The following is a 19,450-nucleotide window of genomic DNA, read 5'->3' on the forward strand; positions in this document are numbered from 1 at the left end:
GGCGAACTGAATCGCGTAGCCGACTCAGATGGTCTGGACCAGCCACTGTGACGGATTGGAAAGCGCAAGCCATCCAAGTTCCACGCGAGGGGGACCAAAGGGACAACCTCATCAGACATACCGGCAGGTGGGGCCTCGCGGCGGGGCTCGAGGTGCCACACCATGTCGTGGCCGTGCTGAATCTTGGGACATCGAAGCACTTACCTGGCTCCTTGTGACCACCCCCGGAACAGCCTGGGATGGGGAGGAAGAGGCCTGTCCTCGCAACCCGTGGAGACTGTCACATCGGGGGCGGAAGTGTGCCACAGCTGGGCGTGCAGGGGCGGGGAGACTGCCGCTGGTGCACCAATCCTGCAAGGGAAAAAAGGTAGACAGTGGTCGTGATGGCGACAGTGCACACTGGGTATGTGACCAGGGAAGGAGGAAACTGCTCTTTTGCTGAACTGTTGGGTACCGCAGCCACTTGAGCATGCAGGCTGCGGCAGAGCCAGTGCAGTCACTGCAGGGGGACGCCCTTGGTGACGAGCAGATGGGGTGTGGGATCTTGAGCCGTGCCGGGGCAAGATATGCTGGATAGCCTCCGTCTGCTGCTTCACCGTCGAGAACTGCTGGGCAAAGTCCTTGACGGTGTCGCCAAATAGGCCAGCCTGGGAGATAAGGGTAGCAAGGAACCGTGTCTTGTCGGCCTTACCCATCTCGACCAGGTTGAGCCAAAGGTGGTGCTCCTGGATCACTAATGTGGACATCGTCCACCCGAGAGACCGCGCCGTGACCTTCGTCACTCGGAGAGCGAGGTTGGTCACCGAGCGCAGTTCCTGCATCAGATCTGGGGCGGAACTACCCTCGTGCAGTTCTTTTACCGCCTTGGCTTGGTGGACCTGCAGGAGAGCCATGGCGTGCAGGGCAGAGGCAGCTTATCCAGCAGTGCTGTAGGCTTTGGCCGTCAGGGATGACGTGAACCTGAGCTTGGATGGGAGCTTTGGGTGTCCGTGCCAGGTGGTGGCACTCTGCGGGCATAGATGCACCGCAAGCACCTTATCCACCGGGGGAATCGCCGTATAGCTCCTGGCCGCCCCGCCATCGAGGGTAGTGAGGGCGGGGAACTGAGAAATCGGGACCGGGCAGTAAAAGGTGCCTCCCACAATTTTATCAGCTCCTCGTGCACTTCCGGAAAGAAAGGCACTGAAGCGGGGCATGGCTGCTTTGAGCGGCGCCACGAGCCCAGGAACCAATCATCGAGCCGCAAGGGTTCAGGGGAGAGGGGAGGGTTCCACTCTAGCCGACGCTCGCAGCCACCCGGGAAAGCATGTCTGTCATCCCTGCATCAGCCTGTGACTGGGCAATCGTCCCCGAAGGGGGGAGCCCTGCTGAGGCTTCTGCGTCTGACTGGACAAGCCCGCTCTCCGATGCTGCACTAGAGAGCTCATCAGCTTTGCGGGCTCCGAACAAGAGGTCGAACTCGCCGTGAGACGAGCCGGCGGACTCATCCGGAAGCACGATCGGGGCAGACAAGCATGCTGGGGAATGGGAGGTGCGTGGGGGGATACCCGGCGGAGGCGGTCCCACTGGGGTCCCCAAATCGCCCCCAGTGCTAGCCGCGCTGGCCTCAAACCCGTAGGTAGAAGGGCCGAGGCGGGGAGCCGCTGGGGTCCCGCAACGTTGCCATGGTCATGTTTTCGCAGTGAGAGCATGAACCATCCACGAACACTGCCTCTGTGTGGGTCATGCCCAGACACGAAAGACAGCGATCGTGACCGTCTGAAGTTGAGAGGTAACAACCGCAACCAGGAATAACACAAAACGACGTTCTGTGCAGCTCTTTTAGAGAAATATACTATTTCAGGAAAATATACTCTCTTTTTTCTGCCAAAGCACCCAGGGGCGTTCTCTGCAGTGCACCAGTGCAGAGGAGGGAGAAGAGGCTGAAATGTGCCGTCAGATCCAGCAGAGGTGAATGAACAGTCAGCTCAGTAGACATCAACCGTTCGGCTTCGAAGAGAAAATCTGAATGAGTGGTTGCATACCAGCTCCTTTTATACCCATATGACATGCAAATACCACTCGCCAATTTTCATTGGCCTTTTATCAAAGACCAGAGGTGTCTCAGGCTCCCAAGAGTGAACCCTAGTGTCACTACATCGACACAACGTCGAGTGAGTGACAGATAGGTAACTATTAGTAAGATGATATAATTTTTAGAAATTTTAAAATAGGTATCTGGAGGAGTGAGAGAGAGAGACCTTTACTTTTTTCCTTAGATGAACCGAGTGCTTTGTCATGTTTTTGGGCATGTGTTTAATTACCTCCTCATGCGTAAATCCTCACCATCTATAATTTTCAGTGAGCATCATATTTGACGATTCATCTTTCTTACTGAACTTTCAATTAGTTGACATACGTTATGCTAGTGATCAAGTGATATTGGAGTGGACTTCAAGTGAGAGAAAACAGTCTGACGCTTTTACTTTCAGAAAAAAAACGGGGGGGACGCCCCGTTTACCACTCCGAACTTCTCAAATACTACACTGTTTTTGTACACTACCCCCTATAACCCAGGGCCCTGGGCTCCAACCCAGGTTAGCCCATGTGTAAGTCCAGCCCTTGTCTAGTTAGGCAAGGCTGGTTTATTGAGCAGGGACAAAAAAGATTACCAGTGGTTTATTAGAGCTGTTGGTACCCAAGAGTAATATTGGTACTGTGAACAGAACAACACAGAATCACTGGTACTTCATATTGTGCTGTGCCACATAGACCGCCTCTTTATCATCTCCAGTGAGGTGAAGAGCTTTTGATAAATCTACCACCTAATCAAGGGATCGGCTGGCACGTGAGCAACAGCAAGAGAGAGGATTAAGTCCTTCACACCTACATGTCAATCTACCTCTTGACGTAAAGCTTCCTCATAATCACACAGTGTGTTTTATGTAGTTATGAGTTGAATGGGAAGCTAAACTTTAAAAAAGTGTGACAAGTACCAGCGCATGCAAATCATTTGCGCGTCACAAGCTGCTAAGATCAATTCAGGAAGTGCTTCACTTTCGGAGAATTGCACAAATAAACGTGTTTGCTGTGCGTCAGTCACTTATTGCTTTCAGAACAACACATGATGTGAATAAGTTCAGGGGCATGTCCAGGATTTCTTGCAAGGGGTGACAAAGGGGTGGCAAAAGTCGAGTAAGGGGTGGCAAGTGGGGTGGCAAAGTTCCTTTTTAGGGTGGCAGCTGCCATCCCGTGCACCCTTCTGGCCCCGTCCCTGAATAATATACTGTTAACTATTCATGTTTGAGATTTTCAACCCAACATACACCCTAACGGTGACTCTAACAATAACATTATTAAGGGAAACGAGCAAACACAAAAACATGGGGTTCAAAAGTTTGAGCCTAATTCAAAATCTAAATAAACCTGGAAATAAACAAATTTCTTTTTTTTCTCGATATTCTCCCCATTTTCTCCCCAATTTGGAATGCCCAATTCCCAATATGCTCTAAGTCCTCATGGTGGCATAGCGATTCAATCTGGGTGGCGGAGGACGAATCTCAGTTGCCTCCACGTCTGAGACCGTCAATCTGCGCATCTTATCACGTGGCTTGTTGAGCGTGTTACTGCGGAGACATAGTGTGTGTGGAGGCTTCACGCTATTCTCCGCGGCATCCACACACAATGTGCCCCACTGAGAGTGAACCACATTATAGTGACCACGAGGAGGTTACCCCATGTGACTCTACCCTCCCTAGCAACCAGGCCAATTTGGTTGCTTAGGAGACCTGTCTGGAGTCACTCAGCACGCCCTGGATTCAAACTCGCAACTCCAGGGGTGGTAGTCAGCGTCTTTACTCGCTGAGCTACCCAGGCTCCCCATGTATCATGATTTTGGAAATGTTATGACATAAATTAATTGTGATATTAACCGTGTTTACTCCTTTTGCACAAATTGTCAGGTTTCCTTGCTTCCATTGAAGCACTCATGATGTTTTGTGGAACATTCACTCATCATGCTGGGATAACGTCATCATAACATTTTTCAAAATGTTATGCTGATAATATAACTTACAATTAAAAATAAACTGTATTAGGTTAGAAAAATGCTAAATAGAAGTATTTTCACGTTTGCAATTTATTTATTTATATTTTTGTTGGGGTTGTGTCGGCAGTCAGCCCAGTGATTTACAAGGGGAAAAAAGGCACTTCATGTCAAAAAGGTTGCTGACCACTGATTTAACCCTACGCTTGTCTACTTTGGTCTTTTTTTGCACTATTGTTGACAAGTTAATATTTTACATTCAAAGTGAAAGTGTCACGCTGTGCCCAGAGTGTACGTGACACTGCAAAATAGTGCTTTGAATCAAACGAGGCCGGTTGAGGTCCAAATATTCCCTGCAGCTATTTGGCTTCAAAGCATCCGTAACCTTATGTAGATGTGTGTATCTGTGCATATGTATTTGTGTAAATACATATATATGTGTGCATGTACATTTGTGTTTATGTGTATTTATGTACTTATTGTATTCTTTACAGTATATATATGTATTAATATGATGTTTTAAAATTAATTTTTTTAATTGTTTGATGTGCAGCACTTTGGGTCAACTTCTGTTGCTTTTAAATGTGCTATAGAAATAAACTTTGACTTGACTTGACTAGCTATAAAACACTGCTTGTCTTGAGCAGCATGGAACAATTCTTGCTAAGTGCACCATGTCAATAGCTTTGCAAAAAGCCTTGAAAATGAATGACCAATGTCAATAAAGCTGCCTGTAGCCATCCTACAAAAGCAGCAAAACATATCAGTATATGATAGAAGCTTCTAAAGCCATTAGCGATTAGCCACTGTCAAACTGCACAATGTTTTGTCAGGTTCAAAATGGAAATGTTTGGCTACGCTTCTCGAGTTTGTCATTTGAGGATTTAGTATGTTGGTGTTTCTGTCTCGGTGACAACCAGCAACTGTGACAGAAACACAGTTATAAAGTCTCACACGTACTGGCACACTGCAGGAGTCACACCATTGGTGTTTTCACAGATGTGACTTTCAACAACTAATAATAAGCTTCACAGCACCTTACCAGAGACGCTCTATCATGCTGAGAGAAGAAGCTTCAATCCATATGAGCTGTTAACAATGTTAAAGGTGTAGTTCACTCAGAAATAAAAAAATCCTGTCATTATTTACTCACCCTAATGTCGTTCCAAACCTGTATGACTTTCTTGGTCTCGTGAAACATAAAAGCAGAAATTCTGAAGAATGTAGCCTACTGGTAATTTTTGTAGATCTTTCAAGCTTCAAAAATGACTCAAAAGTACTATAAAATCATAAAACACAAATGTAGTCCATACAACTCTTGTAATGTATTCAGAGTCTTCTGAATTCATACGATAGCTTTGTGTGAGGAGCAGACCAAATGTAAGTTGTTATTCACTGAAAATCTTGACACCTGTTCCAACTCTTGGCTTGTTAATGAGAGAAGTAGTGATGTCTGAATCATGAACTAATCGATCTTTTGAGTAGGATCTTTTTTGTGAATTGGTTGATCCAGTTCATAAAACCAGTCTGAATAAATAATTCTTAAATTGGACTGATCTGGTTCTCAAGTTCAACTCACAGACTCAGTGAGCAGGTTAACTGCTCACTAGAGTAGACAATTTCAGTCTGTTCCTCACACAAAGCTGTCATACTGTGTGACTTTAAAAGACTGGGAATATAGTGCATAGGTCATAGGGACCACTTTCAGAGGTGTCATGCCCATTCAGACTGAGGGGGCACATGCCCCCTTGGACTTTTGCGCCAAGAGGATTTTTAAAGGATTTTTTTGAAATTCCAAAACTGTACTTGTAGTTTCGATAATTAAATTAAATGATTTTTGCAAGAAAAAAAGAATGTCTGCGGTAGAAATCTTTATTAGCATGTCTATAGTTAGTCAGTCCAATTTAGTCACATGCTCCGCTTAAGGTGGTATCCCTTGAGTGCTTCGGAGGAAAGTCCAGCACCAAAGGACAACGCAGTGTTATGGTAATAAAAGCAAATTAATTGCTTGAACTTATGTGCAATTAACGTCTGCCAATTATGTCTGATCTCTGTGGAAGAGTCAGTAAGTTTTTTTTTTCATAATCTAATATAGATTGCCTATTGTTCATTTCCTTTGGTGACATCTTACATGACAGGTTTTGCGGCATCTTTACACTCTTTTCTTTAAAAAAGAGTTTAAAGAAAGCAGCAGCTTATTTTATTTTTAGTGTGAATCCTCTACTTTCTAGTCATTATAAAAACTTTAAATAATGAAAGGCGGTTTTAAATGGCTCCTCGGTAGCTGCGGGGTTCCGTATTTGTCTTGCATGACTGCTTACGGCACACACTGCACATTATTAAAATATTTTATCTTTTTGAGACTGTTGCATTGCATTAACCATCTCACAGCGATAACTTTAATCAGCCGGCATTTAGCCTTTATTTATTCAGTTTCCATAAGCACAGTCTAATCTGATAGATCGCTCCCTCTTCCCCATATACAGTAATTCCCAATATAGCATTGGGTGGCAATCACTATGTAGGGAATAGTGAACAAATGCGACTAAGCTGAGTTCTATTCATGTTTTAGAGTGAACTATTCCTTTAACTCCATGGTATAAAGCAGGGGACAGCAACCTTTTTATGTGAAGTGCCATTTTTACTTTTCCTTGTTAACCAGTGGGCCAAACACTGGTTAACCCCAGTGTACATCCAGTACATACAGTGCACTCTACATCCCCCAGCCTGCATGTATGTATATATGCTTGTAACATAAGGTGCATTTCAAAAGTGTTAATATGCTTCTTTTACCAATTAACATTTCAGACTTTCTTTACAGGCTAATTTGGCATGTCCTCCTTCAGCATTAATCAACAGGAACAAAAACTAAATGATCCATGTTAACTCAGCATGATTTGAGAATGTTCAACAGTATGTTGTGTGCTTCAGTGGATGAAAGAAAACCTGAGCTTTTATTTAACATTGTTAATCAATGTCAAAAATGTGCTTATTTAATAATTGACCTAGAAATTGTGTGGAATCATGTATACACTGGTGGAAAAAAGTGGAATAATGTACAGATTTTGCTCTTATGGAAACAAATTGATACTTTTATTCACCAAAGTGGCATTCAACTAATCACAATGTATAGTCAGGACATTAATAACATGAATTACTTTTACAATTAGAAAGAAATGTTCAGAACTTCTTAAACTACTTTAAAGAGTTCACATCAAAAAATCCTTGGCATTCCAGCTGTCAGTTTGTCCAGATACTCAGGTGACATTTCACCTCACGCTTCCTGTAGCACTTGCCATAGATGTGTCTGTCTTATCGGGCACTTCTCACGCACCTTACAGTCTAGCTGATCCCACAAAAGCTCAATGGGGTTAAGATCCATAACACACTTTTCCAATTATCTGTTGTCCAATATCTGTTTCTTTGCCCACTCTAACCTTTTCTTTTTGTTTTTCTGTTTCAAAAGTGACTGTTTCTTTGCAATTCTTCCCATAAGGCCTGCACCCCTGAGTCTTCTCTTTACTGTTGTACATGAAACTGGTGTTGAGCGGGTAGAATTCAATGAAGCTGTCAGCTGAGGACATGTGAGGCGTCTATTTCTCAAACTAGAGACTCTGATGTACTTATCCTCTTGTTTAGTTGTACATCTGGCCTTCCGCATCTCTTTCTGTTCTTGTTAGAGCCAGTTGTCCTTTGTCTTTGAAGACTGTAGTGTACACCTTTGTATGAAATCTTCAGTTTTTTGGCAATTTCAAGCACTGTATAGTCTTCATTCCTCAAAACAATGATTGACTGACGAGTTTCTAGAGAAAGCAGTTTCTTTTTTGTTATTTTTGACCTAATATTGACCTTAAGACATGCCAGTGAATTGCATAATGTGGCAACTCAAAAACAAACACAAAGACAATGTTAAGCTTCATTTAACAAACCAAATATCAGCTGTTTTTGATATAATGGCAAGTGATTTTCTAGTACCAGATTAGGAATTTAGCATGATTACTCAAGGATAAGGTGTTGGAGTGATGGCTGCTGGAAATGGGGCCTGTTTAGATTTGATTAAAAATGACTTTTTTCAAATAGTAATGGTGCTGATTTTTACATCAGTAATGTCCTGACCATGGGCGGCTCCAGGGCTGGGCTACCGGGGCTTAAGCCCCGAATGTTTTAATCATCTTTTTGTAGTGACGTCATAAGTACCAGTGCTTGGGTATCAAGCTGATATGAAAACACATTACATTTTAAAGTTAGGGTAATATACTGTATATAAATGAATGATTCCTGTCTTTCTATGGTATTGACAACACCAAATACAGACTCAATTCTGTACTCATGAGCTGTCTTGTCGGCAGCTGCTTTCCAGTTTTCATGTGGCCTCTGTGCAAGAAGACAGTTTGAGGCACGCGATTGCAGCTGTGTGTCTTGGAAACTGTGTTGAGTTGGTCCATCCAGATGCAGTAAGTACCAAATATTTAGATGTATAATCCTGAAAACAAGGAGTAATATGTACAGATGTATTCGAGGAATTTGCTAACTTTAAAGTCAAGAGCCAGGACATTTGCGTGTTTAGCAAAACTCGTTATTAAGACACGATGCAATAAACATAGCAAACTTTAGATGATCTATCTATTATTTTTCATCTCTAGTAACTATTTAGCTTGTTTACAACCTGTTTTCTTGTAAATTAACTTTAGCACCTGACGAATCAATGAAAACTGTATACAGCCGTACACAATGTGTGTCAAACTACGGAAAATAGAAGAAAGAAATAAATTAAATCGTGTTTTAAAGTATAGATGTTAAAAGCATACAATTTCTGATCTTTGAGCATATCTGAGACAAAAGTTAGTGAGACTTTTTTTTAGTTTACTATATAAATGACACATCATAGATGTATTCAGGTTTTTATTATAAAGTGTATTATATTCTGATATTTCATCAAAGGATGGCCCCATATCCACAGAGGTCTGGGCTAAGCCCTGAATGTCCACTGACCCTAGTACCGCCCTTGGTCCTGACTGTATTTTGTGATCAGTTGAATGCCACTTTGGTGAATTAAAGTACCAATTTCCTTCCGAAACAGCAAAATCTGTACATTATTCCAAACTTTTGGCTGAAAGGGCATATATATTTCTTATTCATTTCGTCTAATTTATGTCATAATGTTTCTTTGTTCTACATTTATCTACTGTAGAAAAGTAGTTGTGTCAAAACCATGGTTTCTACCAAAAACAAAAAACAAAACATGGTTACTACAGTATTACTATAGTAAACCCATGGCTACTGCATGGATAATTTTCTTTAGGGAAAGTCACCATTATTGTGTGTGCTGGGTTAAAATCTCTAATATTGATAGCAATATATCTTTCCATTTACATCAAGTTTTGTTCTGAAAGCAAAAAGCAACAAATAAAACGAGAATAGGCTGTCACCCACTTAACCATGCAGCCCAACCGACACAAAGTGGACACGTTTACTTGCAAGACTAACCAAAAGTGAAGCACTGCCTGCCTGAATTGATCCATGCCACTGTTTCAGTGGCTTGTGATGCATGGATAGTTTGCATACGCTTTGCTTGTCTGTTCACTAGCACAGTTTCATCACATTTTAAAAGTGTTTAGCTTCCCATCCAGAAAAAAAAACAAAAAAAACATGCTTTGTAATAATGAGGAAGGATTACATGAGGTTAATTGGCATGCAGGTGCATGGGACTTCATATTAGAGCTGTCAGAATTAACACGTTAATGCATCCGATAAATTAACAAAGTTTAGTGCATTAATTTATCTTAATCATGATTAATGCATTTACCGTTAATACAACATAAACCAGCATAAACACTGGTTGGGAGGGCGGAATCTTTGAAATGTGTCTGCCCGTAATCATTACACTGACACGCACAACATGCACACAACAGCGCTTCCCTATCAGTGATAAAATGATGGAGAAAATACCTCTTAGCACAATTTTATCTACAAAACAAGCCCAGATGGGACTTGTGATAGAAATCAAGTATTTTCAGCCTATGTAAGGCTGATTAATCTTAACTATCACCAAAATGCAGAAAGAGCTGTTTTTGTCTGCAAGCGCTTTTCGTGTGGAGTTCGACGCTTGATGCTGGTGCTGACGCTCTGATGCAAATCATGAACGCAGCTTCACGATTGCTGTAGGATTGCTATTTTAATGCATTTCTATCTTTATTCTGTGGAAGGCTTTGTTTGGAAAATGTTCATAAAGCATAACGTTGTTACATGCTGTTGTGCTTTCTTTCCTAAGATGGAAATAAATGCATTTTGACAGTTTTCAAATTCTGTGATTAATCGTGATTAACTACAAAAAAATTATGTAATTAATCACGATTAAAAATTTTAATCAACTGACAGCACTAATTCATATAAATAAAATACCTACTACTCTCTCTCCATGTTGCTTGCGTGCCAGTGATTACGCCTCCGTGTGCCAATTGTGGCAGTCGTGCCATAGGTTGCCGACCCCTTGTATAAAGAGACATCTTTCTTATTTCCATTTGTTATATTGCTCACAGAACTCACCTGACCATCTAGGTCGAAGGCAAGACAGGCAATACCGTGGGTGTGCATATCCTTCAGAATAGACACTGTCTGTACGGTGTATGAGTCCCACACACAGATATACGGCTCCTTGCCCACTTGTCCTGTGGCCACTAGCACTCGCTCTGGATGCAGTGCTAAACTGTGGAGAGAGAAAGACAATGAGGTTGAGCTGTCTGAAAATTAGCGGTATACTGATACATTAATCAGCTGGTATTTGACTATTTTGTGATTGTCGCATTGTCTAAAAACCTTGCATGTTTGGGTCGATTACCAGAAGTGTCACATCCTCTTTGTGACACTTCAAGTCAATGGAATTAATTAAGCTATTTAAAATTATTTGTAGATATTTGGCCACTTTAGATCATCAGCTTCAGCTAAAGACCATGATTGCTTGACCAATGAACACTGTGTCCTAACCAGGTGTGGCGCAATAAAGTGAAAGTGATAAACTATCTAATTTATGTAAATTTCATTTTACATGATTACATGATACAAAAACTTTTTGTCCTAACCAGCCCTGACCATGTCAAGTGATGAGTACCATCCAAGAGCGTGTCAAGTGACGAGTGAAAGGACATTTTGTCGATTGCTTGCTTTAATTTCTGCAGCATTGCACAGGGTAGCCCCCCCACACTAAAATCTTATTAGTCCAAATTCTGCTCCACATTCAAGTACATAAATATCCAATATGTTCTGATCAGTTTTGGGTTACTTAAAAATAGTAATCCACTACAAATTATGAATTATTTCTCTAAAATTTTAATAAGATTACTTTACTCATTACTTAATTAAGAAAGTAATAGTATTACTAATTACTTTACTTTAAGTTACTTTCTAAAACACTTTTCCTCTCAACAAATTCAAAATAATGTCTAATGTATCAGGGTAAGGGATGAGCAATGAGGAGGCGGGAACCAGCTAAACAGTCAACGTAAAGTTTAATGATAAAACTAAACATAAAACAAACATAAACAAACGCAGACACACATGCAACATGGCCGCGTGCATCTCTCTCCCTCTCGAACTGGCGCCTCTGGCTCGTCTTTATCCCCCTCCCGGCTGATTAGCCCGATCCAGGGCCGACCGTGTGTCCTCACGGCCCGGCCCCGCCCTCCTCCTTGTCACATCTATATTTCATTCTTGTTTATTGTTACACACAAGTCATACACTTAGCACCTCACATTTCTCCTTCACAATGACTCTTTACGGGGCCATAATTCATGTATTCTACATAAATAATATATTAGAAATAAGCATAACCCTATAATGTACATAAAAATAATTAAATTATTTGAAAGTCAGTAACTGTAATCTAATTACAATAATTTACAATGTAATGCATTACACTACCTTTTTTTTTACTAAAAAAGTAATTTGATTACAGTAACTAAATACTATGTAATTGGATTACACTTAAAACTGGTTCCAATTGGCTGCGACTGTCAGGTGACACATTTTCTCATTCAGTGTGGACAGACAAATCCATTTTCGCTGGAAACTTTTTGTATTGTGTGTTTCATTTCAGCAAATTTGTCAACTTTTTTTGTAGCAAATTTGTCAGTCACATTAAATGTCAATATGTAATGCACAAAAATAGTCTTCATTCATTCCAATGGTCATGTCTTATTGAGCAGTGAGCCAGGACTACCACTGGTGCCACCTCAGAAAGATATGTGCATGACACCCTTGAGACAGTGTGTACAGCATAGTTATTTTTGGTCAAGCCCCACTTTGAAAATTGAAAAATTTTCACAACCACCCACCCAATAATCTGATCGGAAAATTATGTTTTTTATGCTTTTAAAGGATTAACTGCACTTCATGTAAAGTTTTTAAAAAAAACATTTTTAAATACAATGAAAGTTTTTGCTTTTTTGCTGAATAATGAAAAGTTACAATGAAAAGTAACTTCTGAATGAAATTTTTGTCACTAAGACTACATTGTTGTTATTTTCAGTAAACATTTTGTAACATAAATACATAAAACATTTTAATAATGCCTGTATTCTTGTAAAACATTCAAAAATAGAATACATAATAACGAATAGTGCTGTAGGAGCAATTTTAATATACAATAGCTCACACAAAAATGTACAGTTCTGCCATCATTTACACACCCCCCTCGTTCAAAAGGGGTACAAATTTTTTTATCTTTGAAACACAAGAATGAGGGATGAGAGGATCGTGATTGTGCCTGTCAAGCTCCAAAAGCATGTAAAGTACCATAAAAGTCATCAATATCATTAAAATCCTTCTGAAGCCATGCGATGGTGTTGTGTAAACCAGACCGAAATGTAAGTGTTAATTCATCTCTTCACCCATTTATATCTTTGGTGTGTGCAAAAATGTCATTGTTTATGTAAGCAAAGTGCAGTGAGCGCACCTAACAGCACATAAACTTGTGGTGCACACACTTCTATGGAACTTTTCATAATGTTATTATAGTAGATCTACCATGCAAAATGTAGATACAACCTACATTGTAAGCAGTCACGATAATGTAGTAGTCTGTAGCAATACAAGTTAAACTGAATGATTATTGATATCAATTTAGATACCACAAAAAAACGAATACTAATTTGTTCTGATTTCAGGCTGTAAGACAAAGAAAGTGAAATCGATTTTCTATAGGCACTGTAAGCACAAAACAGTAGAAAAACAAGTAGTTTTAATGTAATCATAAAGGGGGGGAACAAGATATTATATGCTGTTAACACATAGAACAACTCCGTGTGCATCACTGACTGTATTGTTGCTATAGTTGTAGCAAAATGTAGGAAACGTGTCCAAAACCTAATCAATATTTGTCAGTCGTAATTAACATGCAGGATTGTTGAGGGATGACAATAAACACCCTTATTAATAACTCAACAGAAATAATCTGCAGTATGTGCCCACTTATAACTTTATTTGAGTGTTTAAGCATCTATGCAACCATGCCAGGATGTTAGAATTATGTAATGGTGACGTCATTATGTGACGAATTAAAAGAACTGATCAAACAGTTCTTTGAACCGGTTCATTGAAACTAACCGTTCGAAAGAACCAGTTCACTGAACTGAATCGTACTTCCCATCACTAGCCACCACCCCTCGTGCCTCGGAACCAGGAGGTGAGTGCATGCAGCTGTCAGACCCTGCCCACATCCTGGACCATTGCATGGGCACTCATCCTATGTCATGTAGCGTTATCCATAGCAATACCCCCGGAGTAGAAACGACAGAGGCAAGGTGGAAAAATCAGGTCATCTTGGTTCATGGAATAGGTTTTGCTATCATCACTAGTCCAGCACAGTCATTCAGGCTTGCCTTTAAATGCCCAAGGAAATCCCAGAGGCATCCAAATGTTGCGTTACATCTGTCCAACTTTACTACACTCTCTCTCCCTAATGCACACATGCAAAATTTTCCATGTGTCTCAGCAGTCTGACTGTACACCAGTGATTCTAAAAGTGTGGGGCCCACTTAGTATTATAACTTGGGCTGGGCATAATTAACACGGGAACAGATTTACTATATGGAAAATGGAGACTTCAGCCTCAAGTGGTGAGCCAGGTGTGGGAGAGATATGGGCAAGCCGTCATATCTCTTCGCATCACCAGAAAACGCTCACTCACTGTCATCTGAAGCAGTGTCATAAATGAAACCCTGCGAGAGAGACCTAGCAAGTATGCGATAGAGACTGAATGGCAGCCAATAAATAAATAAATAAATAAATAAAATAGCTTTGATGTTTTTAAACTTTATCAAATTAATAGCATTCAATTTGTTTTATACCTGTTTCTATAGTGTCTTATAATGCATTGCTACTGTACACTTAAGTTTCTCTTGCCAATAAAGCTTGCTATAAATTGAATCTGCCCATTTGATCCTATTATTTAAAAAGTCCACTGGAAAATGGCAGAAGATTTTGCCCAACTTTTAATTGCAGCATGTCCACTGATTTTATGGCATGAAAACATATACTTGTATCAAAGATTTATACCTGTACAAATGTGTTTAATGAACTCAAACGTAAAAAAAAAAAAATAATAATAAAAAAGATTAATGATCAACTTTATATTCATGTAACTTTAAAAAAAAGATTCAAATCAACAGATCATTGGGGAAAAGCCCTGCCTCCATTCAGACAACAAAGGGACATACCAAGCTTAGATAAGTCACAGCCAAGCACAGCTGTTACCATGATCAACTTTATATTCATGTAACTTTAAAAAAAAGATTCTAATGAACAGATCACTGGGGAAAAGCCCTGCCTCCATTCAGTAAACACAATACAAAAATCACAAGAACTACAAACATTTCTAATGCATGACTTGCTGAGGTGGGCATCTACGGAAGCTCTGAACCACATGGTGAAAAAAAATAGGGTCTCAGTTCCTTCCTGAGCCTAAGTCTTACATTTTTCTCTCTCTTCAAATTTTTTTTTTATTCTCTCTCTTCAAAAAATTATTTTTTTCTCTCTTCAAAAAACCTTTTTTTTTTCTCTCTTCTCTCATCAAACCAGGAACCTTCTGTTTGATATTACATGGTTCTAACCACTGATCCACTCAACTGCTGGGCTAACAGCCACCAAAAAGAATATATTAAGGTAAAACGACAGCGTAGCACAAAAGTCACCATGATCAACTTTGTATTGATGTACCTTTTCAACAGAGATTGCATTTTTGACATGGTGGTGGCGCTATAGAGTAGAGTATGTCCTAGAGACCCCAAATTTGGTATGGGGGCTATTCATGACCACTGAATAATTTCAACATTTTCCTATGTATTCTATTAGTAATTACTTATTACATCGTTTACATTGTAATTAAATTACTGTACTAATTTCTCTTTCTGAAAAGTAATTATATTACTCATTACTAATTACTTAAAATCTGTATCAACCTTGACCAGATGGACAATAGATACGAAATTCTTCTTTTAATTATTTCATTCTTTAAATTTGAGTCAAACATGGAATAGGTTGGCCTATAAAGCATGGCTTTATTAAACTTTTTAAATTATGTAAACTGTCTTAACAATAAGAGCTATCAAAAACAAAAGCAACTCCTGACTCCAATACGCCATAATCCATTTATTAAGGATAAGCCATAATGAAACTGCAGTTTAGGGATGTGCCCGAAGCCGAATACCTTATTCGGAAAGGCACAAATAATGACTTCAAAACGAATAACCGATTAATCCGAGTAACAGAAACGAATTTTTTTTTAACTGATTATCCAAGAAGCATAAAGATTTTATACATATCCAAAATTACACAGAAATGATGAGTCCGTTAAGTCAATATTAGTAGCCTACTAAAGTGTAAAACTTAGGAATGAAAATGCGCACGGTGTGATTTCAGATCGGATGGCAACGGTCTCGACTTTGTGGTCTCTGTTAATTGTGCGTGTCTGGACCTTGTCAAGTGTAACATTAACTAAGACACTACATCATATAGGCTACATTTTCCACTCCTTAAAATGTCTATATTAATGTATCACACGATTCACACGTAAAGATTTCCATCTATTCATGTATAAACCAACCTGAGCACAATATAACATTTCTGACCTGAAGTGATGATTTCACAGCGGAGCTCATCTATTCACCTTTAAAAGTTGACCAAATTTATTTTCACATCACCGATTAAGGTAAGTAGCTGGTTAAGACTTTATTACAAAAAGGTTTAAATGCTCCATAAAGGTTTAAATGCTCCATAAAGTGTACATCTATTCAGAATATTCCTGCTCATGTGAAACATGCACGATATTTTTTCCCCTCCCTTTAAACTGTACTAAATTTGAAAATGTTAATGTAACTATTATTATTATTATTATTATTATTATTATTATTATTATTTTCCCACTATTTCGCTAATTCTGTACATGTAATTTAACTAAATAATTATGCCCTCCACATTATGTTAAAATAAATGTGCACAAATCAGCCTTGAGTGTAAAATTCCTGATATATTTATGGGAATTTCACCTATTTGTAGGCTATATTGATTTATTCTCATTTCTTTTAATGTTTGTATTTAATGTTTGCTGCAAAATGTGTGCTTGACATTTCACAATTGCTTGACACCTCGTGCCTCAGTTAACAACATATTCTACAGTTCATGAGTCTACATATTCAGCTTCATCTGGTAAGAAAAAAAATTATATAATGAAATAATAATAGCACAATAATAATAATAATACTAGTAATAATACTAGTAATAATAATTAGTATGATTTTTATTAGGCTATTATTATGATAGGCATATACAAGGCATATTTTATTTATAGAAACAATACATGTAATAGAGTTACATTTTAAAAATGGGTGTTTCATTTCGTTTTGTCACACTTCTGGTTTAAGCCCCACCCATATTCAGTTCTATCCAAATACAGAGACAAATACAGATAATGGCTGCGCTTCACACCCCTACTGCAGTTATTACAACAACACAACTGCTTGAGAGTATGTGTACTCGTTTGACAAATGTATGAGAGGTTCTAAAGAAAACATATAATTATCAGTTTATGGCAAAGTGAAGCCAGGAGAGCATCTTTATTATCTATCATAAAGGAAATGCGTACTTCGATCGCCTATGGGGGAAAAAACCTTTACATTAGACACTTCATATAAGACAAGAGTATGACATTGAATGTAAAAAATCTCTAAGCCGTTAGTGAACCAAAAAATTAGCAATATGCATAAGCTTCATAAGATTACCTGGGCAATGGCACCAGGGAGGGATGCTGTCATCCTAAGCCTGTCCCGCAGCGCTAGTGTCTTGGACATTAGAATCTCCAGGGTTGGTAGAAGTGTTCCAAAATAGCAGTTATCTTCTCCTTGCAATATGTCTAGTGCTACAGTGAGTGGCTTCAACACAATACAATATTCCTTTACGAACAGATACTCCCGATCAGTGATGCATTTTATTCCAAGTTGAGTGCTGTTGGGCCTCATGTGTTCAGATAGAAGACAAAGGCAGGCCTAAAAGTCATAAAAACATAACTCAAGCCCCACCTTCTAAGTCAGATGTTGTACTGATAAAAATCGCGCCAAAATCAAACAAAGGGAGTCCAAAACAGACTACAGATCCATGAAGCCTTGCCCTCTAAAGGATCGAGCTCTCAACTCCTATTGGATGAGGCACACCACAGAACGTCCCTCAAACATGACATCATCAGGACTTCAAATAATTCTGAAATGCTTCCAAAGTTGCTTCCAGCGACTTAGTTCACCGAATACGGACGTAGCTTTTTGCTGCTCTCCGGTGCAGCCTCGTGGCATAAGGAAGTAATGTCCGACTTGAAACTGTAGCCATACAATCTCCATCTCGCTGGACGAGTTGAGATTACTCTGTGTTCAACCGAACACTCTAACGGATCCGAAGGAGACCGCCGAGCAATTCGCATCTTCATCTGTTGGCCTACAGAAGTGAAGAGATTAAAGATTTCTCTTCCATCTTCAATCAAGTCGACATTTCTGAGTTCTCCGCCAGCCCGCCGAGAATCAACAGCCGTACCGGCTGCCGACAATCAACAGCCGTACCGGCCGCCGACAACCAACAGCCGTACCGCCCGCCGACAGCGTGAGGAAACGACCTCTCATCATCACACAAGGAACCGGGTCAAAGTTAAAGGACGGATGAACACACATTCTACCTGTGTCCTCATGCGATTCAAGTAAGAGGTTTACGTCTGGGCAGAGATAGAATATTATAGTGTGTTATCCTTGTGTTTCAAGGATTTTGCTTGTACAGTTTACGGACCGCCATGTCCGCTCATTATTAATACTCAGGGTATTAATTATCACGAATTTGTTTTGCTGTATTGTGGTCCAACCAAATTGGACTGTTGTGCATTTTCGCCATCGCGGGTGAGACAGCAACTGAGTTCATCCATTAAAGAGTCAAATAACAAGGGACTTTTACGAGCCCCGCTCGTAAAACCGCATCTCTGAGTGATGAACACGGCTGCTTTATCTCCAGCTATCGCGAAATCAGCTTTCAGGCTGTCACTTAATCATCTCTCTCTCTCTCTCTCTCTCTCTCTCTCTCTCTCTCTCACTAAGCACACTGACACACACACACACACACACTGTCACACACACACCTTATGTGTTATAGGATTCTTTTTATTTCCATATCTAATCATATCACTGTTTAGTTTGTAGTTGTAAGTCGGAAGTTTATTGACTGCATTGTATTAATTATTAATTGATATTACTGCATAAATAAACTTTTGTTTATATTACAAAGAGAAGTGTTTTGGTTTGTTTTGCATACGCCTGTGTCATGCTGACGGGATGTCAGTGCTCGGATTCAAGCCTTCATTCATTGTTTTTTTTCCTGAAAATCGATATTCTTCGGATGTCGATTTTCCTAAGAAAACAATCTAATATTGAGACTGTTTTAATATTCAGTTATTAGTCCCTGATTTCAGGATGGTGCCCCGTCAATGTTAATCCTTATTAATATTCTATTGATTTTTGATAATTGATCATTATCTTTGATTGAATTTGAATGATCAATAAGCTAGTGTTAATTGTAATTAATGTTTCATCGATGTTAACAATTAACGATTATCTTTGATAAGTGTTGATTTTAAAGGATTAAAAAAAGCTAACATTGATTCTCATCAATGTTCTATTGATTTTTATAATTAATAATTATCTTTGATAATTATTAATTATTGCTAATAACCAAACTTGCTCCTAAATGTAGCACACTACATTTACTGGAGTCCCATATGAGGTTTTAATGAGTTAGATCCAATTAATTAATTTAAATATTGATTAATAACTACAGAAATAATTACCAATTATTTCTGATAGTAACACTGATCTAAACAACCAGTAAAGCCCTACATAATAATTGGTG

General features: G+C 39.5%; 1 protein-coding gene across 4 annotated transcripts in view; it reads right to left on the bottom strand.

Moving 5' to 3' along the window:
- Positions 1-19,450, bottom strand: part of LOC127454855 (echinoderm microtubule-associated protein-like 5) — a 206,223-nt gene that overhangs the window by 106,056 nt on the left and 80,717 nt on the right. For all 4 annotated transcript variants that reach the window (XM_051722326.1, XM_051722324.1, XM_051722325.1 and 1 more), the window contains exon 2: positions 10,571-10,730. In XM_051722326.1, coding sequence (XP_051578286.1) covers positions 10,571-10,730 — 160 coding nt within the window. The remainder of the gene's footprint in view (positions 1-10,570; positions 10,731-19,450) is intronic.

The sequence above is a fragment of the Myxocyprinus asiaticus genome, chromosome 17 (assembly GCF_019703515.2).
Source record: "Myxocyprinus asiaticus isolate MX2 ecotype Aquarium Trade chromosome 17, UBuf_Myxa_2, whole genome shotgun sequence".
In the NCBI taxonomy this organism is placed as follows: Eukaryota; Metazoa; Chordata; class Actinopteri; order Cypriniformes; family Catostomidae; genus Myxocyprinus; species Myxocyprinus asiaticus.